Here is a 26,236-nt window from a genome sequence, read left to right as displayed (position 1 = left end):
AAATGATCCACCCACGGGGGTTTGCAGATGTCTTTCAATCTCTACAGAGAAACTGATGTTATATCTTATTATTTTTCTTCCAATATGTGCAGAAACATGACAAGTACGGTATTGTATGGTAGTTCAATCTCTACAGAGATATTTAGATAGATTGAGGGGAGTGGCGGCCGCATTAGGATTAACTCAGGCTACGGGTTTTTAATGAGTTGATCAATTAGTGAACAGTTCAAACTTGATTCGGTCGAAATTTAATAAAATTTTGATTCAGGTTGATTCGACTCAAATTCCAGTTAGACTCGAGATTTTAACGAGTTGAGTCGAACAAAGTCCAACTGGACTTGATAAGTTCGTGAGCAGGTCGCTAATTTTTTTAATAATTTTTTAGTATTTATCTTAAAAAATATTTCATTCAAAAAATTATTAATTTATTAATAGATAATAAAAAGATGATAAATTACTAATATTTTAATTTTCTAATAAACAACAAAAAAAATACTAAATTATTAATTTATAAATATTATTTAACTACACCAAAAAAATTTTAAACCTTAATTATTATCTTAATATATTTATAGATGCTTATTTTGGAGTTTAAATTTGAAATCGTTTCATACATTCTTTTGATAAATTTTTGGTTAAATTATTAATTTATGTTTATGTTAAATTCTATGTAGTATTAGTAGATTTTACCTATAGTTAGAAAAAGATAAAATTTTCAGTCAGCTTAATGAGCAACATGTTAAGCAACAAGTATTTTTAACGAGCATGAATCGAATAAAATTTTAACAAATTTAACGAGAAATGAATCGAATCAAATAACAAAAATTTTAAACGAACACGAATCTAACATTATCTAATTCGCTATCGAGCCCAACTCAAGCTATCTCTAACTGAACCAAAATTCTCTGCCCCTTTTAACTACATCCATGCATGCCCCATTATTTTCATTAGTCCACGTGTAAGACTAAATTTAATCAATATAATGTTTTTACTTTTCTTGATTAAACAATTAATTCAATATTTCATTGATATCTTTGATCGTATTCACACGTAAAAGATATGACGTTCGGTCTTTTAGGGTTGTCGAAAGTCCACTAATTAGATCTCTTAATCAATGTCAGGAGTTCGAATCCTGACGTTTGCGAATGAATCAAACTGGGTTGGGAGGGTCGCCCTCACCTCTGCAGTACCCGATCTGAATTAGTCGGTCAATAAATCGGATATCAGAGATTAATTCAAAAAAGAAAAAAGAAAAAAGAAAAAAAGAAAATACAAGGCAAGGAACTAAACTAAGAGGTACATAGCGTAGAAGGCAAAATCATATAACTTGTATTAATTTATAGGGTAAAGCAGATAAATGATCTCTTGATTTCAAGACACTTTTTTGTTAAATCTCTCAGCTATTAAAAATTATAAGTTGATTTCCAATTATAAGGTGTTACTTTGTTGAGTCTTCTGACTATTAAAAGTTATAATATAATTATTCGACTATTCATATGTTCCAAACTTATTTTTATGTTAAAAAATTATTGTCAATCTCAACTAAACGTTAACCTACTGATTTAGTAGACGTGATGCCCTTGAGTTATTCTTTCGTTTGTGTAAACGATAATATACTTCACACAACATTATTATGACAAGAATTTTAGTTCTCATTGGTATTTCCTTAAAGCCTTGAACATCACCTAGTTCTGCAAGAGTTTGAAAGAACTATGCCCGATAGTCTCCTTGAAGTGACCCTACTTCACTCTCACATAGATGACTTATGTTGCTCGGCTCACCGAAGCACACAATGATTATTAAAAGATTTGCTTAGCCTATACCAATTTGATCGTTGTTTACATAATAGGAACATACTTAGGATGAGAGACTTCATATTGACTTTAAATCTCATAGGCTTTAGTCTCATTTCTTTAGATGTTTTCTTAACTTAATCTCGATTTAACCATTTGGTTAGTGGATCCACGATGTTATCATTTGATATTACAAAATCAATAAAAATAACTCCATTTGAGATCAATTACCTAACGGTATTATGTCGACAACACATATGTCTCGATTTACCATTATACTTGAAATTCTATGAGTCACAGTATATGTGCATATTGTGGGCACATGTTTCATCAATTAAAGAATATCCTCCAAGAAATTCTAAAGGCATTTAACTTATTCTTTAGACTTATTTATAGCTACAAACTCATATCCCCTTATGAATATGATTATAATCATTTTCTTCAAGGATTTTCATGACTCGACTTCTCCTCTCTATGTAAAAATATATTCACTTTGTACAGTTGATATCTCGAATATCAAATTTCAACTAGCACCAGTCTATCCTTCTAACTATTTTTATTTTCTTTGGTAATATGATCATTACCTTTGCAAGACACCCCCACATTTTTCAAGTATTTGTTAGAAGGTTTTTGACATTTTCATAACTTACTCGGTGTCTTTTTTTCTTCTTCATGGGAACCTTATTTAAAAAGTAATTAGTTGACAGAACAATTTCTCCTCTCTCTCACATGTTCTTTGACAACTCAAAACTTCATAATATTACGTTCATAATTTCTTTTAGTCTGATTTTTCTATCGACTATTCCATTTGATTGAGGATGGTATAATGGTGTTATTTTGTGAATAATATTCATCAAATGGTTTTCAACTTCATGTTTATAGAAAATAAATTTATCTATAATTGTGATTTTGCTCTTTTGGCAAATACACATAACAATACTTTTTCTATCATCAATGGAGGTAATAAAATATTTATTTTCTCTCACCTATGACATTATTATAAATTTTAAGAACTTGGTCACTAACAATTTATTAGTATCATCATCTTCTGTTTCATATCTATGATCCAATGTTATCCATAATTCTTTTATCCACCTTATGGATACTATACATCTTATATAGTGAATCCAACAATCGTGATTTCATTTAACACGAAATTAGAATAAATTTTAGTTTATTCTACCAATAAAATTTAGTTAGAAACCAAATTAATAACAAAGTTGTTACTTTCAAGAGATTTTTATAATAAATAGTAATAAAAAAATTATGTTAAACTACAAAATTAAAATCCAATTGATTTCAAATGCGAAATCAAAAATTTTCAATAAATAGAAAATTAATTCTCGTTTATTTTTTTTATTTTTATTTGTTAAAATCAATGTTCTGAAACAAAATCATCAACCAAAGTTACTTTCATAAAAATTTCTATTAAACATATTTGTCCACTTTGAAATTTTAGCAAACCCGTTAAGATGGTAGGATAAATCTCAAAACAAATTTATTTTCTATCTCGATTTTCTCACAAATTTCGAATCATCTCGAATAAAGAAAGGTAGAAGAATGAGATAATAATTTAACTTAAAATTGTTAGAAAAACCACGTTAATTTGAGAATAATAATAATAATAATAATAATAATAATATATTATTATTATAAAATAAATTATAAGGAACAAAATTATTGTCTTAGGATTGTTAGAAGTATAACAATCTGATACTATAATCACACCTAAGAAGATAAAACAAACAAACTTAAATTTCTTAAGTAATAAATAAAAAATATATAGAAAGAAAAATATTCTTTTGTTTTTTATTGATCGGTTGATCAAAATTATTAACAGTTGAGGTATGTTGCTACATAATTTTTTTAATACATTTTTTTGTCACTCATTTGCTGCTTGAGTTCGTTGGTCGTATTTTGGCCACTCTTTTGTTGCTTGAGTTCGATTATCAACTACATCAACACAACTACAGAGATCACAAACTAACATTATCTTTGTTTATCACCGCTAAATTAATGGAGAAAAATTGTTCTACTTTTGAACTTGTGAGATATAAACTTTTCTGATGTTTTGAACATGTATTTAACCTATCAGGTTAGCATAATATTTATATATAATTCTCAAAAAGAAATTTACTCCAATCAGATATGTTTCAATATTTTTTTTTGCTCAACAAATAATGATTTATTAAAGATTTAAGGAAATAAATCCAAGACCTAAATTATGTGTTTCATTAAAAACTTCTCTACAACTAGATGGAGGAAACGAATATGACACAACTACGCAACAAAAACAACTCCACAACTGATTTAGCAAACTATCTCCAGAAAAAAAAAAATCAGCCGAAGAATATGACAATTCAACATATCTCAATTCCTTAACATCATACTAAAAAATCTCACTCCTTCCCAACCCATCATTGGCTCGAAGAACCGTCATTCCACCGAGGCTTCTAGGTGCAAAATCGAATTTTACTCAATCATTTGACCAACCCAATACCATCTCATACCATTGTTAAAATGACGAGATATTCAAAACCAATGACCTTCATCACGATCATCTGAATACTATGAAACTCCCTCCCGCTTTGCACATTTAACATCAAAGACCCGATACACAGCCGACTGAACCACTTTTCACAGTCTCAAATAACCTTGGCTTCCACAGAATCAGCTCTAACACCCCTCACTCAAACCTCTAGAACGTTAAAATATACATAGCTAGCTGTGGAACATATCTATCAGCAGATACCACCAACATTAAGGCACTATTCCCCTGAAAATGGCCAAAATAACACACGCCTCACTACGGACTAATCATTATAAACCGGATGGAGAGAAACTACTACGAAAGATACACCCAGGCGAACTCAGAACAAATCTACAATCTGCATATATTCAAAATAATAAAGCACCCTCACTTAGCCTAACATTTGTACAACCCACTGAAAGACCATATAATTTCTACCACCACGGATCCAAGGCAGAAGAAAATAATCTCCCAAAATGCATCCTTTGATCGAATCCACCTCTGCAGAAAATTCACAAGGCACAAAATAAACAAACACTTGAAGAAGCAAACCTCACCATAGAGCCTATAAACCTCCCAGGCGTTTTTCCTGAAATATCACCTTTTAACATTAATTTTCCCTGTCAGGCACCCTTCAGACTATTTTTCCAGATCTAACACCCTTTGCAGTAAGGCGTCCCCTGTAGCGCGCTTTATGTTGATCTGGCGCCACGTGGGGTAAGGCGCGCCCCCTTTCAGCGCGCCTTATGATGACATGGGCAAACGTGTCTAAAGCGCACCCCCTGGGGCACGCCTTACGCCATGTAGGGCTATAGCACGGGGCAAGGGCCACGCTTTTCAATTATCACATGCCCAATTATCATGCATGCATAATGCAAGACGCGGTGCAGTGGCCACGCCTTGCATAATTTACCCCCACTTCTCGGCTTTAAAGCATTCTCTCTCGGCTATAAATAACCCTGTAACATCCCAAACTATGGGTTAGTGACTAAATGGTAAACTTTCAGAATTTGGTGATTAAAGTAGAAGAATGAATTAGTTCAATGATTTATCTGTAAATAAATCCTAAAAGATGTTAGTAATTATAAAAGGTATTAAAGGGCAAAAGGGTCATTTGACCAAGAGATGAATTAAATAATGATATATATGGATAAGGATGAGAGATTTTCTAGAAATCTCTTCTCTCTTTTCTTCTTCATTTTCTTCTTCCTGCCGTGAAAGCTCCAAGGCAAAGGTAAGATTCCTTGTTAGCTGATGATTTGTTGATTTTAAGAGTGGGTTTTGATCCTTAGGTAATACTTAAGATTATGGAAAGCTTAGGTTGTCCTAAAATCAAAAGATAAAGGAGATAGAGAAGATTAAAGATTAGTGGTTCTTGAATGAAATCTTGAAATAGAGTTTATAATAAGAATTGAAAGTTGGATTTGACTTGTCATCAATCTAAGTAAGAGATATGAAGTAATATAATTGGATTTGAAACATGTTGCAAAATTGATATAATTATTGAATTACATATGGAAGATAGGATTTTGAGGTTTAAGATGAAATAAATGAATATAGATTGGTTTAAGTATGTGTACTAGAGTTAAGAATGAAAAAGGGGATGAAACATGAAGGATTTAATCCAAAATGAATGATTTTCGGGTTCAAAAATAGGATTATGGGTAGAGTGCATCGATGCATATTCATAGTGCATCGATGCATCAAGGTTAAAACCCAGAAATTGTTTGAAGGTGTATCGATGCATTGCTAGTGCATCGATGCACTCTTTTAATAATGAAACATCGAATACAATTAGTGCATCGATGCATAAGGCATGCATCGATGCATCCCAATAATAATACAACATCGAATACCTTTTATGCACCGATGCATCAGTAGTGCATCGATGCATACCTTCATTAAAAGATGAAATTGACTTTTCTCTTAATCTAAATAGTGAACCATTAGAGTTTATTAGTTATAATACTAATATAGATCTATGTATGATTATGTAAATATAGAACGTGATCCCGTTCTGAATCAATTGAAGGACTAGAATCGAATCAAAGCAAAGCTAAGGTGAGTGCACATTATTTAGTATATGATGTTAAATGGAAAATAAGACTTATGATAAGTCTATTTCTAATAGTAAAATGCATGAATTCATAGAGGTATGTGTTTGTTATGATTTATATGTGTGTATGAGTACATGATTACATGTATATGTGATATGTGATATTGAACTATATGAAATTATAATATATGAGAATACATGCCTATGTGACAAGCTATATGAAAATGAATTAAGTAAATACATGAGAATATGACATGAGATAGATAATATGAGTTATGTGATCATATTAGAAAATATGTTAAGTGATATGTGAAAGTGGATTACATGTTTATGTGAATATGTGATACGATATGAGATTCATAAATATATGTTTATGAGATATATGTTTACACATACATAATGTATGTGACAGAAGAGAAGGAACATGAGATTATAAGATCAATGATTACACGTATATGTGATACGTGACAGAAAAGAAGAGATATGTGTTTATAAGAGAAATGATATGATATAAGTTATGTGATTACATGTATGTATTAATACATCTTGCTTGCATTACATGTTAGTGTGATTGTGAATAGGTAGGAAGGAAACAAATGATGATATAAGAATCTATTATAAGATATATGATATGAAATACATGGTTACACATACATGTGGTGTTTGACAGAAGAGAAATAACAAGTGATATGAAATGTTATAAATGATAATACCCATGTTATATGATATGAGAGCTAGGGGTATAGTTGGCATGCCAAGAGTCGAGGGTATACCTATGTTCTACGGAACATATGGACAGAATTACCTATGTCTTTCGAGACATATGGATAGTATACCTATGTTCTAAGGAATATATGGACAATTTACCTAGGTTCTTCGGAACCTATGGACAGTTGCCGATGATCTTTATGACCTCTGGATAGTTACCGAGGATCTTTATGACCTCTAGATAGGTCCTTCGGACATTGATCGAGCTGTGATGACAGCATATGTGTGCACAACCTCAATGTACTCACATACCTTAAGTTCTCACTAGTGTACATGGGCTAATAAAGAGATTAAACAAACATACTGAATGTGATATGTATACGATGGGTTTATAAATGGTTATCAAAAGTAAGTGGTTTGAAATGTGTTACATGAACCATATGATGTTATATGTGTTTCTTAATGATAATGATAGAGATTATGATAATGATGGTATATGTTTATGTATGCTTTATGTTATATGAAATATTATATGTTTTATATGCCTCACTAAGTCATCGACTTAGCGTGTGATTGTTTCACACGTAGGTTTGGAAAATGAAAAGAGAAGTAAAGAGGAACAAGACAGGTCAGTTCTCCTTACCGAATGTCAGATCAGAAGAGAGGTGAATAATATGTATTTTTGTATATAAAGTTCTAGTTGGCATGTAATCAAAAGAATATATTGTATAAGCTCTGAATAGTTTTGTAAATATTTTGAATAAGTTAAATGTTATAAAAGTTTTTAAAATTACTCAATATTTTATACAAATAAATGTTTGAAAAGTCAATTTGACACTTCGGACTCGTATCTGGGTTGGATACGGGTTGGGGGTGTATATGTAATGGTATCAGAGCTATGGTTTAGCCGATTCTAGGCTAAAAACGAAGTCAAATTTGTTTTAAAAAATATACATGTCGACATAAAGTAGAAAATTTTCTGATCTGATAGAGTAAGGAGTGTATTGTCTTGTTAATAGAGTTCAATTATTATGTTAAATAAGATATGTGAATACCAGAGAATGATTTATGAAATATATATATATGTTTATATGATATGATGGATGATATGTGAACATATGCAATTGACATATGTTATACAATATGAATTGGATGAGCATATGCACACGTGATATGTGATAGAAGAAATGATATGAGCACATGAAAATATGAGAGTTTCCAAAGTGAAATACAAGGCTATAGACCTGAAGGTAATAGCATTCACCTGCCCTGGCCAGGCAGGGAGAAGAGTGAAAACCTCAGGGAATGCCTGTATAAGATTAGAGAATGATTCATGATGTTGAATGATATTTCGATGTGTTTACAATGTTATATTTTGTTAACTCATAGAATGAATGTATCAAATTAGTTGATAAAGTTGTGAGCACCCAAGTTCAAGGGTGGATTTGAGGAAGGTTCTATTGTTATAGACCTTTGGTTGAATGATATGATAGAAGGTTTTCATTTCTTCAAAGTGGAGATGTTGAATTGAGTAGTTTTGTTACTACTTTGGCAAGTTAGAGTATGGTGGACAATTGTCACCATAAGAACGTTAAAAGATTAAATGATGTGATTAGAATTGTATAAGAGTTCAAGAATAAGTTCATTGATGACCAGTTTATAAGACAGATGAAACTGGAATACACGAGCTTGAAACAAGGGAATTATACCTTGTATGAGTATGATTATAAGTTTAATAAGTTAAGCAGAATTGCTGCTGAGTTAATTCCGATTGAAAATGATACATGTGATTTGTTGTTTAGGACTTGCGCCTTAAATTAAAAGAGTGTTACTGGTTTGAATTTGTTATCATTTCAAGAAATAGTTAATTGTGTTAAAGCTTTAAAGAGAAAGAGCTCAGAATGAAAAGTTTGGAGAATAAAAATCTCATATGATTAAGAGAATTGGTGCTTCATAGAGTTCAGTACCATCAAAGAGAGGTAGAGATTCTGGTTTTTAACTTCAGATAAGGTATGAATTAGTTGTATTCTCTGCCAGAGAATCAAATCTGATGAGAGTCAGACAGACTCAATTAGTATGGTATGGTACTGAAAGATTAAATATGATAAAGGGTTATAAGGAAGTGCAGATTATAAGTTTGATTAGAAGTAAGAAAAGTATGTAAGGTTATATGATGAAATTTTGTGTATCGTAATACAGACAAGGATGAAAGAATGAGTAAAAGTTTGGATTGTGGTGAATTAATTAGAAAATGAGGAAAGAAATCAATTGATTGATTTTTGATTTTGAGTGATAAGAATTGATGTTACTGTCTACAGGATAAGTAACATTATATGAATGAAATCAGAGTTATGAATTTGAAACAAAGGGATAGTATTGTGTATAAGAAAGAGTGTGGAGATGATAAGGATTTGTACTTTAGAATGAAAGAGTTAGCGTTGACTAACAAGATTTTGTGATGAAATTGTATTGGATATAGTTGTATATTTTGATTACGTAAATGTGATATAGTGAATGAAGTGAGGATTCGTATGGAAGTGCAAATGATAAGTTCGATATAGAAACACGAAAAGTGTGCAAGGTGATGTGAAAATATTGTTTGACTCCTTAAAGTATATGTTTAATCACAATTGAAGAAGATTTAAAGTTGTATTTTGGTCAAATGATGAAGAAATACAAGTTTGGTATGTTTATAAGGTAATTAGAGAGTTATGAAGAAATAGATGGATTTATGATATAGAGTGATGAGATGGATGTTACTGTCAACGTAATGAGTGACATTATATGGAATTTTAGAAAGGTCAAAGGAAAAATGCATAATCGAATGAGAGAAAAGACAACGATGGATTGGTATTACTGGTTATTGTTTATATGATAAGCAACATAAGATGAATGTATAAACGAAAAAGATAGTTGGAAAACTAAATGATTGAAAAGTAAGTTTCTGATGATGACAAGAAAGAATAAGTCAGGGAAGCAATATAAGAACATTAGAAGATATGTTCTTATTAAGATGTGCAGTGAAAATTCGAGGACGAATTTTCTTATAAGGAGGGGAGAGTTGTAACATCTCAAACTATGGGTTAGTGACTAAATGGTAAACTTTCAGAATTTGGTGATTAAAGTAGAAGAATGAATTAGTTCAATGATTTATCTGTAAATAAATCCTAAAAGATGTTAGTAATTATAAAAGGTATTAAATGGCAAAAGGGTTTGACCAAGAGATGAATTAAATAATGATATATATATATATGGATAAGGATGAGAGATTTTCCAGAAATCTCTTCTCTCTTTTCTTCTTCATTTTGTTCTTCCTCCCGTGAAAGCTCCAAGGCAAAGGTAAGATTCCTTGTTAGCTGATGATTTGTTGATTTTAAGAGTGGGTTTTGATCCTTAGGTAATACTTAAGATTATGGAAAGCTTAGGTTGTCCTAAAATCAAAAGATAAAGGAGATAGAGAAGATTAAAGATTAGTGGTTCTTGAATGAAATCTTGAAATAGAGTTTATAATAAGAATTGAAAGTTGGATTTGACTTGTCATCAATCTAAGTAAGAGATGTGAAGTAATATAATTGGATTTTAAACATGTTGCAAAATTGATGTAATTATTGAATTACATATGGAAGATAGGATTTTGAGGATTAAGATGAAATAAAAGAATATAGATTGGTTTAAGTATGTGTACTAGAGTTAAGAATGAAAAGGGGGATGAAACATGAAGGATTTAATCCAAAATGAATGATTTTCGGGTTCAAAAAGAGGATTATGGGTAAAGTGCATCGATGCATATTCATAGTGCATCGATGCATCAAGGTTAAAACCCAGAAATTGTTTGAAGGTGTATCGATGCATTGGTAGTGCATCGATGCACTCTTTTAATAATGAAACATCGAATGCAATTAGTTCATCGATGCATAAGGCATGCATCGATGCATCCAGTAATAATACAACATCGAATACCTTTTATGCACCGATGCATCAGTAGTGCATCGATGCATACCTTCATTAAAAGATGAAATTGACTTTTCTCTTAATCTAAAGAGTGAACCATTAGAGTATATTAGTTATAATACTAATATAGATCTATGTATGATTATGTAGATATAGAACGTGATCCCGTTCTGAATCAATTGAAGGATTAGAATCGAATCAAAGCAAAGCTAAGGTGAGTGCACATTATTTAGTATATGGTGTTAAATGGAAAATAAGACTTATGATAAGTCTATTTCCAATAGTAAAATGCATGAATTCATAGAGGTATGTGTTTGTTATGATTTATATGTGTGTATGAGTACATGATTACATGTATATGTGATATGTGATATTGAACTATATGAAATTATAATATATGAGAATACATGCCTATGTGACAAGCTATGTGAAACTGAATTAAGTAAATAAATGAGAATATGACATGAGATAGATAATATGAGTTATGTGATCATATTAGAAAATATGTTAAGTGATATGTGAAAGTGGATTACATGTTTATGTGAATATGTGATACGATATGAGATTCATAAATATATGTTTATGAGATATATGTTTACACATACATAGGGTATGTGACAGAAGAGAAGGAACATGAGATTATAAGATCAATGATTACACGTATATGTGATACGTGACAGAAAAGAAGAGATATGTGTTTATAAGAGAAATGATATGATATAAGTTATGTGATTACATGTATGTATTAATACATCTTGCTTGCATTACATGTTAGTGTGATTGTGAATAGGTAGGAAGGAAACAAATGATGATATAAGAATCTATTATAAGATATATGATATGAAATACATGGTTACACATACATGTGGTGTTTGACAGAAGAGAAATAACAAGTGATATGAAATGTTATAAATGATAATGCCCATGTTATGTGATATGGGAGCTAGGGGTATAGTTGGCATGCCAAGAGTCGAGGGTATACCTATGTTCTACGGAACATATGGACAGAATTACCTATGTCTTTCGAGACATATGGACAGTATACCTATGTTCTAAGGAACATATGGACAATTTACCTAGGTTCTTCGGAACCTATGGACAGTTGCCGAGGATCTTTATGACCTCTGGATAGTTACCGAGGATCTTTATAACCTCTAGATAGGTCCTTCGGGACATTGATCGAGCTGTGGTGATAGCATATGTGTGCACAACCTCAATGTACTCACATACCTTAAGTTCTCACTAGTGTACATGGGCTAATAAAGAGATTAAACAAACATACTGAATGTGATATGTATACGATGGGTTTATAAATGGTTATCAAAAGTAAGTGGTTTGAAATGTGTTACATGAACCATATGATGTTATATGTGTTTCTTAATGATAATGATGGTATATGTTTATGTATGCTTTATGTTATATAAAATATTATATGTTTTATATGCCTCACTAAGTCATCGACTTAGCGTGTGATTGTTTCACACGTAGGTTTGGAAAGCGAAAAGAGAAGTAAAGAGGAACAAGACAAGTCAGTTCTCCTTACCGAATGTCAGATCAGAAGAGAGGTGAATAATATGTATTTTTGTATATAAAGTTCTAGTTGACATGTAATCAAAAGAATATATTGTATAAGCTCTGAATAGTTTTGTAAATGTTTTGAATAAGTTAAATGTTATAAAAGTTTTTAAAATTACTCACTATTTTATACGAATAAATGTTTGAAAAGTCATTGTGACACTTCGGACTCGTATCCGGGTTGGATACGGGTTGAGGGTGTTACAAGCCCTCTCCCCCGTAAACTCTCTCACAATTCCCTCTCAACCGAGAAATTAGTATAACAATTCTTTCAACCAGTAAATAACACCCGACAATCCTCTTATATTTGATTCATAAGTTCGTTCGATCTTTCGTTATAAGGTAATTTTGTTATAATATTTTTTATTATACTTATTGTTTATTATGATTATTTGAAAAAATATTATAGTAATTGTTTTCAATTAATTTCTGTGTCAGTTCAAGGGGAAAGCGGGAGGATACGTCGAAATATTTTTGCGGTGCAGGTAATAATATAAAATTATATTATTTAAATTGTTTATGTGTAAAAATTTTATTGTGTTATATTTTTCGTTCATATGTTATTTATTTAATCAGGTTTTTTTCAGTTGTTTTTTTCATATATAATATTGTCGCACTTTTAAACTCTAAGAATGACGCGACTTTCAGCTATTGTTTATTATGATGGAGAAATTCGAGAATATGAAACCGACGTTGTTTTCATATCAAATGAGCGTGTTAAAATATCATTCAAGAGAAACATAACTCTTGAGGAGCTGATAACGAAGATTTCGAGGAAGGTTCATGTTGGAAGTAGTAGAAGAATGTTGTCGCTGCAGTACAGATTTCCGACATCATTGTTGTCATTAACTTATACAGCGTTCGAACTATCGAACAATGATGATGTTGAAATGATGGTTGATTCTCAAAGTAATTATCCAGACGAAGATGTTGAGATGTATGCAAAGTTTGTTCAAGTGCGTGTTGTTCGGGGTTAGTCATTAAGCTCCCACTATGGGCTGGCTGAACAAGCTGATCAAGTTGACAGTCCGACTACAATAATGTGTAATGATTTTAATGCCATAATGAGAAATCTGCATCATGGTTCCGTCACATCAACCTCAATGGGGAGACATTCATCCGCAACTCCTTACGATGTGTACCGAGGTGGGTCCATGAACAATCCGTATGGCAACATCGTGTCCAGTTCAAGAGGAAGGCATTCATCTGCAAATTTCTTTAACCTTAATATGGAGATGACATCGACACAACAATATGTGCAGTTTCCATTTGACACGATGGTTTCAAGCTCCAGGGGGAGGCATTCAGCTGCGAGTTTTTTCGATCTCAATGTCGATATGCCTTCTAGTTCAAGGGGAAGACGTGCAAGTAGTAGGTTCTTTGAACTAAATGTGGATAGAATGGATGAACCATCATCTCCACCAGAAGAACCGCTTCGTGAGCCTGGTGCGGATGGTGCTGAGACTGGACTATTTATTCACCTAGAATCACCGCAATTCAACTCCGATGATGATGATAATGCATATGAAGTCCATGAAATGTGCGTCATCCCCGATATCATATCTCTATTCACCGAAAGCCCCAGGTGCATAGAAACATCCTCAAGTGTAATCGTGCACTCTCTGCACGGAAGATGGAATGTGTGGGTCTCCGGCCTCCACTGCTCCACTAAGACAGCAATAAGGTTTGGTTCTATCTTACAGTGACCCTAATATCTACCTATGTGACCGAATCTAGCCTCTACTAAATACGGCAAGACACGACTAGGTATCACTAACTTAAGGTTCCTAATAAAAGGATCTAATACACGGTCCCTCTCCTAAAATTAAATAATTACAAAAATTAATTTTTAAACTAATAATCATGCATTAAATAAATAAATAAATTATGACTAATAATTTAAATTAAATTAAAACGTTAAAATGTTACCGTATCAGCAAAATGACGCGATATATGATTTCCATCCAAGCGAAGTAGACAGCCTTCCATTTTATATCTGCAAAAAAAATTAATTAAATAAAATAATAAAAAATTTTAAAACTTAAATAAATCAAAAACAAAATATTAAATATAATAAAATATACCTTAAACAGTTATAAGAGAATATAAGAGTATTTGAGAGAAGTTGAGAGGATTTGGTGTGATGAAAGTAATTGAGAATGGGGGTATTCATAGGGAGGGGGTGTGGGTGTGAACGGTCGGGGTAGGTGGGTAATTAAACCTAAGGCACGCCGCAGGGGGCACGCCTTTCTGACGCGTGTTAGATTTAAAGGTAAGACGCGTCGCAGGGACCGCGCTTTAGACACGTGTATCCATGTCAGCATAAGGCGCGCTGCAGGGGGTGCGCCTTACCCCACGTGGCGTCAGATCAGTGTAAAGCGCGCTGCAGGGGACACGCCTTACTGCAAAGGGTGTTAGATCGAGAAAAATAGTGTGAATGGTGCCTGACAGGGAAAATTAATGTTAAAATGTGATATTTCGGGAAAAACGCCAACCTCCCGGCCCTTGCAAACACTTTTAATGTTATTATTTTAATTTGAAATATTCGAAAGGATATAATTATATCTAATTTTCAAAGTTAAATAGATAATAAAAATATTTTAATTTGATATTTTAAAAGAATGCTTATACTACTAATATTTATATTAAAATATCTTTTTAATTTATAATTTTAAAAAATAATATGAATTTAATTTAAATATTAAATTTATCAATAAAATTCACTCTTTTTCCAACTAATTTCCAACTAATATATAGAGTGGAATCCATACTACTCATCTCTAAACAATCACTACGCTGTAAACTCAATTCGGGAAGGTTTGCGTTCATCAATCATATCAGTCCCTCTGTTTGTCCTAAAAAATGGTCGATAAATGAAACCCTAAGAGTTTTATTGTTGCCGTCATTGTTAATAGGCTCAGGCTGGAGTCTAATATAGAGATCTTTGGGTAGTCTAGGTGCAACTTGTTGCCAACGATAAGTGAGCTCCGTTCCACCATGTTCCAATATATGTCTTTTGCACAGTGAATACTGTAACCCTAGGCGGAACACGAACCAACTTGACCTTCCATGAAAGGATGATCCCAAAGCTGGTTGTTTTCCCTCCTCTTATTGCTCAAAACACATATTCTCCCATTGATTCATGGTTAAGGATCCTTTCATTGTCGTCGATCAACTGTGCGTCGATAACATTATCAATGGAAAGCCCGTATGAAACCCATAGCCACCTACACTGAAGTGTCCACCAATGTCGAGAGTGATGCAAGTACCAGATGGGAATCCATGGACTTTACTTTTCTCAGCTATCCTATAATAAAGTTCGCCGTTAGTGGCACCCGCCTGAACCCAGGCCGTCTAGCTCGCCATATCAACATCGATAGACCGGAGATTGAACATGTCAAGAATGACAAACAGAATGTCGGAAGTGTACGAAAGTCCTTCGAAATCATGGCCGCCACTTGGAATCCTTATTTGTAAACCGTGGCGCTTGGCACAAATAACGGTGGCTTGAGCATGGGATGGATGCAAGGGCCAAGGCAGTTATAATGGCCTCCGGTCTTTAGGTTGCAGATAAGAAGATTCGAAGATTATTTGCACGTAATTGATAAGTAAATTGAAAAGATGAACTATTGGGAGTTAATACAGTGTTAGCTATAGAGGTAGAATGGTCGAAATGTATAGAAAGACATCGTAGAAAATTGTCGACATCGATTGAATCAGAAGATGTTACCAATGAAATTGATACCAAAACAAATAGTGAAGCTGTGGGAATGATGAAGCTCAAAACTTTCATTTTATTTTGTGCATAAATGTAGAGAAATTTAGATGATATTGGTGCATTCATGTTCAATGGAGTACTATATATGGATATAGAGGGGAGAGGCCGTTGCACATTAGTATTTAATATATTTGGTGAAAAATATTTTTTAAAATAATAATAATATTTGAATAATGTAAAGTAACATTTTAAATTAATTTAAAAATTAACTACTTAATACCATTTAGATATCACTTAATGAATACACATAGTAAAGAATAAATAGTCTCTAAACTCACCATTTTATAACACAAGTTGCATTAATAGTCAACCTGTGTTTATGGTTTTGACTATTTTATCCTAAAAGAAAGGTAAAATAAATTATTATTATTGTTATATATCTTAGATCATGTGTTCCACAAGTATAATGTTTCAAGAATTACGCAATTACGCGGTTGAGAAAATTAAACAAATTAGGAAACAAATGGGAAGTGCATGTGTTTCTAGAACTACATGATTTTTAATTTATTCATGTTTTATAGTGATAGAAAAAATTATAGATAAATATTATATTTTTATTTAAAATCATATTTTAAATTTATTCAGTGGCCTCTTTGATAAAATTAAATATTATTCTTTTTATATATCTGAACAGATATTAAAATATATTTTTAATTGAGACACTTTATCCGAATCTGAGTTTTCATAAGAAAAAGAAATCAAACGTTATCAATTGGATACAATTGAAATCCAAAATTGGAAGAAAGCCCTAACACTAATTCATATATTTTTGTGCGTTGGTAAAAGATGTAACAAGTGATAAATGTGGGAAGAAGTCATGTGTTGGGCCGAGAAACTAAAATCACGAGGATATTTTGGTTTCAAATTTATTGAAGGTGGTAGAAGACGATTGTTCAATGAATTGGTCGCTTTGGAAATGGCGGAATGCTTTGCTCATTCTTGAAGAAATTGTCAGGGTCTATCATGGCTTTCACACCCGCCAGCCTCAAGAAATTGTGCCCGAAATACTTAGTCCCGTATTCCTTGGTGACCTCGAAATCAGTCTCTCCGCTTTCGTTGCTGCCGACGTCGAGATCCCGGTAGTTGATGAACGCTTCTCTGGGGTTCCTTGATGCGTATGGCGCCATCGCACTGTACAGCCCTCTTGATAGCTCCACGTAACGCCCAGCAGCGTGAATACCTCCGTCGGACTGAGTCCAGTACACCATGTATTGGGCCATGAAGAGGTTCCCGCCACGGTGAGCAAACGAGGTTTCCTTCTCCGAAATCTCTTCCATCCTCCCACCGTAAGGGTTCAGTTGTACAATTATGTGTTCGATGTCGATCATCGCTTCCCACAACGTCTCCAGCCCTCGTTTAGGAATCACTGCTTTGTAATAGTCAGACTTTGTCTTGTAGTATACTCGGTTCACCTGCACTCTATCGAGCAACGCATCAATGGAGGTTCCATTAGGCAAACCGGCCCAATATAGGATCGATTCGACCCAACTCATCTCTAAACAATCATCTCGAGTCAAACCCAATTCCGGAAACTTTACGTTCATCAATCTTACAAGTTTACTAGTTTTTCCTAGAAAATGGCCGATGAATGAAACCCTAATGGTTTTATTGTTGCCGCCATTGTTAACAGGCACGGATTGAAGTCTAACAAAGAGATTTTTAGGGAGCTTTGGTGCAACTTGTTGCCAACGAAAAGCGAGTTCCGTTGCGCCTTGGTCCAATGTCCTTTGCACCGTGAAAACGGTAACCTTTGGTGGGACACGAACCAGCTTGACCCTCCATGCAAGGATGATACCAAAGCTAGTTGTTCCACCTCCTCTTATTGCCCAAAACACGTCTTCTCCCATGGATCTACGGTTATGGATTCTACCGTCCGCATCGATCAATTGTGCGTCAATGACATGATCGATGGAGAGGCCGTATTTTCTCATAAGAACCCCATAGCCACCTCCACTAAAATGTCCACCGATGCCAAGAGCGGTGCAAACACCAGATGGGAACCCATGGACTTTGCTTTGCTCGGCTATTCTATAATAAAGTTCGCCGGTTGTGGCCCCGGCTTGAATCCATGCCGTCTTGGTTTTCATATCGATATCGATAGAGTTAAGGTTGAACATATCTAGAATAACAAATGGGACACTAGAGGTGTAGGAAAGTCCCTCGTAATCATGGCCACCACTTCGGATCCGAACTTGCAAACCATGGCGCTTGGCGCAAATGACGGTGGCTTGAGCGTGGGATGGATGCAAGGCGGTTATAATGGCCACCGGTCTCGAGGTTGCAGACGATAAAATTCGAAGGTTATTCGCACGTAGCTGGTAAATAGATTGGAAAGAGGAATTGCTGGGAACCAATATGGCATCGGCAATCGGAAAGGAACGATGAGAATGAGTAGAAAGACATCGGAGGAAATGATCGATATCGATTTGATCGTGAGATGTCACCAATGAGATGGACAACAAAACGATGAGAATAGCAGAGCTTAAAGCTTTCATGTTTCCGAATGAATGAGGTGCATTGTTCTCATGGTTCGATGGTGTATATATAGGAGTGGAGGGCTGCTGCCGCCATTTGAATCACACTTCTAAAACTGTTTCAAATAAATTATATATTTGATGGAAAAACAATATAAGAGAATGGGGATTGAGACACGTAAATCTAAAAAAAATTAAAAATAATTATAAATTTACCTATTGATAGTAAGTTACTATCATCGTGTCTGCGTCCGTTTCCTTCCACTTTATGTTAAATTTTTTAAGAAATTGATTTGTATGTTACTTAGTTGGTTTCATTGAATACATAATTAATTCATTGATTCAAACGTATAAATTTGTTCAAAATTAATATTATTTTTCTTAAATAAATAATTTTTATTTTAGTTACATAAAATTTAGGTTAGGGTGGCTCCCCTAATCAAGGGTCAGGGCATAACCTAAGACCTAGTTAGGATTTATATAAAAATTTACAGATTGTTCGTCAGCAGTAACGGTGATAGGATTCGAACTTGATCTTACAAGCTCAAATTCCTAAATCTTAACCACTAACACCTATTGGCTTAAATACATAGTTTCAATACTTTGATACCTTCTCTTATGTCTCTCATAGTATCAACATTATTATTATATTTTAATAAAAATAAAAGAAAATTGTAATTTAACATGAATTTTCTTGTATATTTGACGAAATGTCATCACAACCATCGATCGACACTCAAAAGTCCTGTCCCTTAGCCCACTCTAACAGGGCAAAAAAAACTATGGTAACTTGTAATTAAACTACCATTAACTGCTCCAAAATTTCGACGGTTAAAACTTCATTTTCAACATCTAACCTAAGAAAAAACAAAGACAAAATTAAGTGCGTCCATGGCTTCCATATGGATTTTTCTCATGTTCATCTCTTCCTTGGAAACAGTCGTAAAGAACCTTGCGAATTTGCACCCACCTCCAGATTTCAACACCAGTCACTTCAAACTGTTTGAAAATTCCATCACTAAGGTACTGTGGTTCATCTCCTATGGACCTCGATACCATCTTTAAGTTCACCATTGTCGCCAGTCACCTCTGCAACGAGTCGAAGAACCCAAACTGCATTGAAACATTCCCGAAAATCGACCTTCGAAACCATCCCAAGATCTCCCCGCTCTACTTATCGATCACTTTTTTCTGGAAATATTGTCCCAGCACCGTTTTTTTCATTGATCTCTCCAACAATTCTCTAAAGGGTATTTTTCCCATTGATGTCCTGTTCTGCACGCAAATACAGTCTCTTCATTTAAGCCACATTGGCCTTACAGGGGATGTCCCAATAGAAAACTTATCCCGTTTGACAAACCTTACGGTTCTTAATATTTTATACAACCGTTTCTCTGAGGCTAAGATATCAGATTCTCGATTCTTCAAACAGTTTGATCCTTCGTGTTTTTTCCAGTCCGGGATCATCCCGAGTCACCAAAAGTATAAGATAAAGGCAGTGATGATACTTATCAGTTTCGTTGGTCGTCATTTTCATGGTTGGTTGCTTGTGGCGGCTGTGCTTTCGTAGGCTGGATTACTTACCGTGACTGCTTCGGAATAACAAGTTCACGCCTGCAATGCTGAAAGCAGCCACCAATGGATTCTCAAAGAAGAATATAGTGGGAAAAGGTGAGGGTTTTGTTGTTTATAGAGGGGTCTTAAGGGATGGTACTCAAGTGAGAGTCGAAACCTACTAGGATAGCAACACATCAAGGGAAAAGTGTCATAGGGAGTATGTTGAGGAATGCAAAATTTTGGTTCAGTTGCGCCATAAGAACTTGGTACTAGTTTATTGTTGGTGTAGCGATCGACACATGAGGGCCCTTGTCACCGAATGGATAGGCCAAGTGAGCGTTGACATGTGGCTATCAGAAACAGGTCCATCTTGGAAACATAGATTCAAAGTGTCGGTGGGTGATTTGAAAGCACTGTGGTATTTTCAAGACCAATGGCCTGAGATCGGTTGTGATGTTAAAACTAGCAGCGTTTTGCTCCATGAAAATGGTGAGCCTTTGATTGCAAGGTTTAGGGTTGGCGAAATCAGCATCACAAAGAGTGCTCGCTCGTGCTCGAGATGATAACGGACAGGACACTGCAAGATGAATTTGAAGGGGACGAAGCAGGACTCATCGAGTATGTTAAAATGGTTTACCCTGGAAAGTTGCAGAAGGTGATTGATGAGAAAATGAAACTGACTGAGAATACACTTGATCAAACCAGACAGACAATATGCATTGGCTTAATGTGGGCAGATCATCAATCATGCGGGCAACTTAGCTTGGGTAAGATTTACAACATGATCGCTGAAGTCCACTCTCGTACATAGTGAAAGAAACAAATGCGTCAACATATTTTAGTGGCAATTTACATAAACTCAACTAGTTGTTCATGTATATATCATTTATCCAACAGTTGTTCTTATCAAGGAAAAAGCATTTTCTTACACTCGAAGATGAAAAAACACGAAAAACAACCAGGGGGAAGCAAATATATGATCATTCAAAGCAAATGATAAAAAATTTCCCCATCATAAGATACAGTGATATGCATGCAGGACGCGAAAAGCTGAAAACTAAGCGCTTCTACACTAGAACATAGCAACAAATCATTTAATGATGGTGGGTCTGTCGGCTTGCACCTTAGATCGGGTCTTACGAACTTTCTTTGGTGCTTCAGTTGTTAAAGCATACATCTTCACAGCAAACAATTCCTCAGGCAATCCTTTCTGGTCCTGTTTTCAAGAATAATAACACTAAATATAAATAATAAGAGGATAAATTATGCCGCCGGAGAAGCGGAATTGCGTTCAAGGTAATTCAGAAAGATCAGCTTTTGAAACGGACGTCCTCGTCAACTCTACTCGGCAGCATAAAGTATAAGCTAGAACTAAGTCTCGTAAAGCAACAACTGTTGATTAAATGAGAATACTTTAACGGATTATTCCGTTTAAAAAGCATTATAATTTATCAACTGTTACTAAGTGCAGGGTTTATAAAAGAAGGAACCTTCATTTTATACAGGTACAATCCACATTGACGAAATAGATCTTTGAAATCTCATGATGGTTCGGTCTTCTTTATCCAAAACAAATCCTGCTAATGAGTAACAATAATAGCGCAGTGAAACTCATTTTGCCACGGGAAGAATTCCAGAACTCCTTAAAGACCGACGAAGATTTATAGTTCCTATAGAGTTGACTCCGGTTACAGAAATACAACCATTTTGCCAAGTTCACTAGTTTGGTATTGCATATCACTTTATGGCCAAGGGCGAATAACAGGAGTGGGAAAATAAGAACCTTTTTACATTTTACTCCTTTTTAAGGGACAAGATTCTTTTATTCAAGGGAAGGCGCAGATGAATAAAAAAATGAACAGTAGTTACCAAAAACCAACTTCATGAAAATTTACCAAAATATAGGAAAGTTTTAGGAATGCAAAAAAACAAATACTGGAGAATTTCTCGAGGAAAAAAAGGGGGGACAATGAAGCATACTATGGAAATCAAATCATAAATATAATACCATTTCTCGCAATGTTCTCTTGCTATATAAAGAATCCACCAGGTTTAAGGCCTACCTGGAATCAACATTAATCAGCGTATTAAATTCAATTACGAAAAATAGAATCTTTCAACTCATATAACCAAGAATAGTCGATAACCTCGAGGTATAAATAGAAAGCACTGCGATAATCTGACAATTATTCAGATAATCTCGTTGAGAGATTCACCCATCAAAATCAGATGTGTAATACGAATTCATTCGAATTAATTAAGACAAAACCTTGAATTAAGAAGAGCAAACAAAAAAATTATCTGACAATTAGTCATTCAAAAATCACAAAGCAAGGCACTTCAAGAATACAGTAGAGAACAACCCGGAAGTTGTCCCGATAAGAAGATTGATTCACCTTTGCTCTCTTAAAAAATGAGATAAAGTCGTCATCCGTCAGACGCCCAATGCACCACTGTCAAGTTTCTAATTTATATGCAAAAATTAACATAATCAACTCGCATTGACGATGAACAAAATCACCATAAATAGCTGAGGGCTCATTCACAACTCAATCCACTGCAACCCACCCAAGCCCTGAACTCCCTAAACCCCGAACCACCCCCGCCTCCCACACACACACACAAACCACAACCATAAAATAGAGTAGAATATTTGCAAAAAGAATTTACTTGAATCCATATCTGTTCTGATAATCTAGGTTTCATATTGAGCAGTACAAGACACATGATTGAAGCCCATCCCAGATTCAAGTGTCAGATCGAAAACCATATTTGAAATGTTAATATTCAATTTTATATGTTTTTTCTAGTATTATATCTTAACAGAATTCCTGATTGAGGTGAATGCTACATGTCTGAAATCCATAATTTTGGCTTAAGTGAAAAGTTGAAAATATATAGCTTAGATGGACTCGACCGTAGTTATGAATACTTCAACATATCAATAAGCATGTAGAGTCTTCAAATACATTACTTGAAGCGGGACACAGTAGAAATTAGTAGCCTTGTGCACGTCAGAGGCAACAAAATGTTCCTGAGACAAACTTGAGTTCAACTCGGTTAATACTCGAATCAAATGGATTCAACTTGAGCTCTTAACGAGCCGGAGCGAGTTACTTGATGCCTGACTCAAAAAGCTTATGAGCAACTCTATAAACAATATATTAAATTTTTTAATTTTTTAATTTATTTTATTTTGAGTTCAAGTCGGGTTTGACAATTTTAAGCTTGCAAGCTTTCCAGTCAATTCGAGGTCAGCTATGAACAGTTTGAGTCGAGTCGAGCTCAACAATACCCGAGCTCGACTCTTATTTACAACCCTACTCGGAGCAATATTTTAGTTAGGATTTAGAGCCATTAGCAGGTATTAGTACTGATTCCATGGACTTAAAATGTACATGTTTGTAAAAACAGTTGTGCCTCTATTCTGACTCAACAACATTAATACTGATGCTTTATAAAGTAATTTTTCAACTGTAACATAGAAATTTAATTCTCTCTATTCCGCTCAAAATAGAGCCTCAATATTGGACTAGTTGTGCCTCATTGCCACTCTCCTAAAAACAGACAACCTTGAGAGAAAGAGAGGGAATTCTCAGCAAGTTTCTTCCCAAATCTAAAAGGGAAAAATGGAAAAATAATGCTAGCAAAATAGCACGTGAGAAAGCTTCTTCAAGCAACTAAAATCAAATTCTCAGTCAAAATAAAGCTTCATCAAACACACGGCATGTTTATTGCACTAAACTAAGGCTCTTTTAGGTGATTATGCGAATAACCATGCCTTTTGCCTTAATTAATTATTTTCTTCTCCTTTTTTTTTTCTTTTAAGTGGAGGGGTATGAGAATGGGATATAAGTTTCACGATTGTCCTCTCAAGTCATCTTGCTATCCAGTTTCAGCCACAAATGGCAGATTTTGAACTTGACATTGCATTCAATACATTCTCCCATTAATTCATAGTACAAGGTTTTTCCACCTATGGCTAACACACAAAGAATCTCAATGGAAACTTTTCACTTGCACAATTAATGGCATATTTACTTTCACTGAATCACTGAATATGTACATTTACAAGCCAAACTACCTCAACAGCACAAACACTGGGTATCTAAATTCACAAGACGTTAAAGAAAAAACACAAAGGTAAGCAGAGAAAAGGAAGTACAAAGAGCAACAAGGTGCTGATTTCTTTCAGCACCGCCTAATCTTTCATGCAAAAGGGTATTGAGAAAAGCCTCGCTACCCTCAATATCAGCATCGTGTCCAAATCCACCCAATACCCCATCTACGAAAGCATCCACACACTTCTCTCACAATAACAAAGGAAACCAAGCATTTAAACAGTTTGTTAGCCCACATACAAAAGAAAAAAGTGAGACCCAAAGTTAAATTTCGACTTACTTCCCAGTAAGCAACGCCTTGACGGTACCACTGAATCTTCTTATCGTAATCTCCAATTTGTTCCCTCCACATATCTTATGCGCTCTTGAATTCTCTGCCGTCGGAGTCCGGCTGCCTCCATTGCGCTTTAACTCGTCGCGTTGGAGATGGTCTCCACTCTCCACACAGTTGCGTAGGAATGATGGCTACAACGTTATTATGGGAAATTGTTAAGAACGGTTTTGGGTATGGGCCGAATCCACATCCATGTGCCTTTGTGTTTAGATAAACAACCTTGTTCGCCTCAAATGTCATGGTAATATTTCACACGGTCTCGTAGGTTTGTTTCACTTAGGGATGGTAATTTAATCGGAACCGACGAGTTTCGAATTGACCCAATCGGATTTTTTTTTATAAAAATAACAATTTCGTATCGGGTCAGGTCAAATTTTTTTATAGGGTAAAATGGGATTGAAATCGAGTTAGAGGGTGAAAAAATATGATCCGACTAGAGGATAATAATGTAATTTCTTTTAAAAAATTATTATTTTTAGTTAAATTCTTATTTTATAGGGGTTCAAATTTATATTCAAAAAATTCAGATTGGGTTGAAGTCGGTGGAGAATATATTTCAGATCGGATAAAAGATATATAATTTTTAGGTTGGATTGAATTGAGTTCGAGTAGAGGATATACTTTCGGATTAGGTCGAATTGACCAAAAATTCGACTCACCCGTTATCATCCCTAATTACACTTGGGTCATTTTTCACTAAAATTAATCAAATAAATCCACAACTAATTTTATCATAATTTAAATATAATTTATTTGAAGTCAATATAAAAGTTTGAATAGAGATTTAGACATAGAAATAGTGAAAATATTTTTTTCTTGAAAAAAAATTGGTTTTCGTCCTGATTTTTTTAAGTCCTGATTAATCTAGACTAACCTATGTTGCACACATAATTTTGGTGAGTGAGTCTCACAATGAGAATTTTTTACAAACACAAAATCTCGAACTCGAGACTTATTTAAGCATATCAAATTGCTTACCTCTTAAATCAACCCGCTTAGTATCATTCTGAAAATTTTTAATCTAATAACATTTTAAATTTTTATGAATTTAAATTATAATAACTTTTGTCCTCCATTTTTTTAATTAGTCTTTAATAGATCTTATTTTTTATGAATATAAAAAAGTCAATTCGAAAGTTTAAAATAAAATAAAAATATTAAACATAATTAAAATTGATATTAATAAATTTAACATAAAGAAAGAAGAAAGTTGACATATCCAAAAGGAGCAAAACTTCAATTAAAATAATTAAATACAAGAAAGATGGCGATGATATAAGCAAGGGTTTTACTAAATGACTATTGGTGTTTCATGGTGTAAGGTAGGTTATGGACGGATGACTTTAAGATACCATTTAT

At 34.0% G+C, this 26,236-nt stretch overlaps 1 protein-coding gene and 2 pseudogenes across 1 annotated transcript; 1 reads left to right on the top strand and 2 right to left on the bottom strand.

The window, feature by feature from the left end:
* Positions 1 to 17,224: 17,224 nt before the first annotated feature.
* Positions 17,225 to 18,886, bottom strand: LOC120174875 (berberine bridge enzyme-like 17). The gene has a single exon (XM_039181601.1). The coding sequence runs from the start codon at positions 18,884 to 18,886 to the stop codon at positions 17,285 to 17,287; it is 1,602 nt and encodes a 533-aa protein (XP_039037532.1). The 3' UTR covers positions 17,225 to 17,284.
* Positions 18,887 to 19,756: 870 nt separating this feature from the next.
* On the top strand, positions 19,757 to 21,233 carry LOC120174859 (annotated as a pseudogene).
* A 153-nt stretch (positions 21,234 to 21,386) lies between these two features.
* LOC120174858 lies at positions 21,387 to 25,040 on the bottom strand (annotated as a pseudogene).
* Positions 25,041 to 26,236: the final 1,196 nt, after the last annotated feature.

The sequence above is a fragment of the Hibiscus syriacus genome, unplaced genomic scaffold, assembly GCF_006381635.1.
Source record: "Hibiscus syriacus cultivar Baekdansim isolate YM2019G1 unplaced genomic scaffold, ASM638163v2 tig00112127_pilon, whole genome shotgun sequence".
Classification (NCBI taxonomy): domain Eukaryota; kingdom Viridiplantae; phylum Streptophyta; class Magnoliopsida; order Malvales; family Malvaceae; genus Hibiscus; species Hibiscus syriacus.
This window is presented reverse-complemented; position numbering and strand designations above follow the sequence as displayed.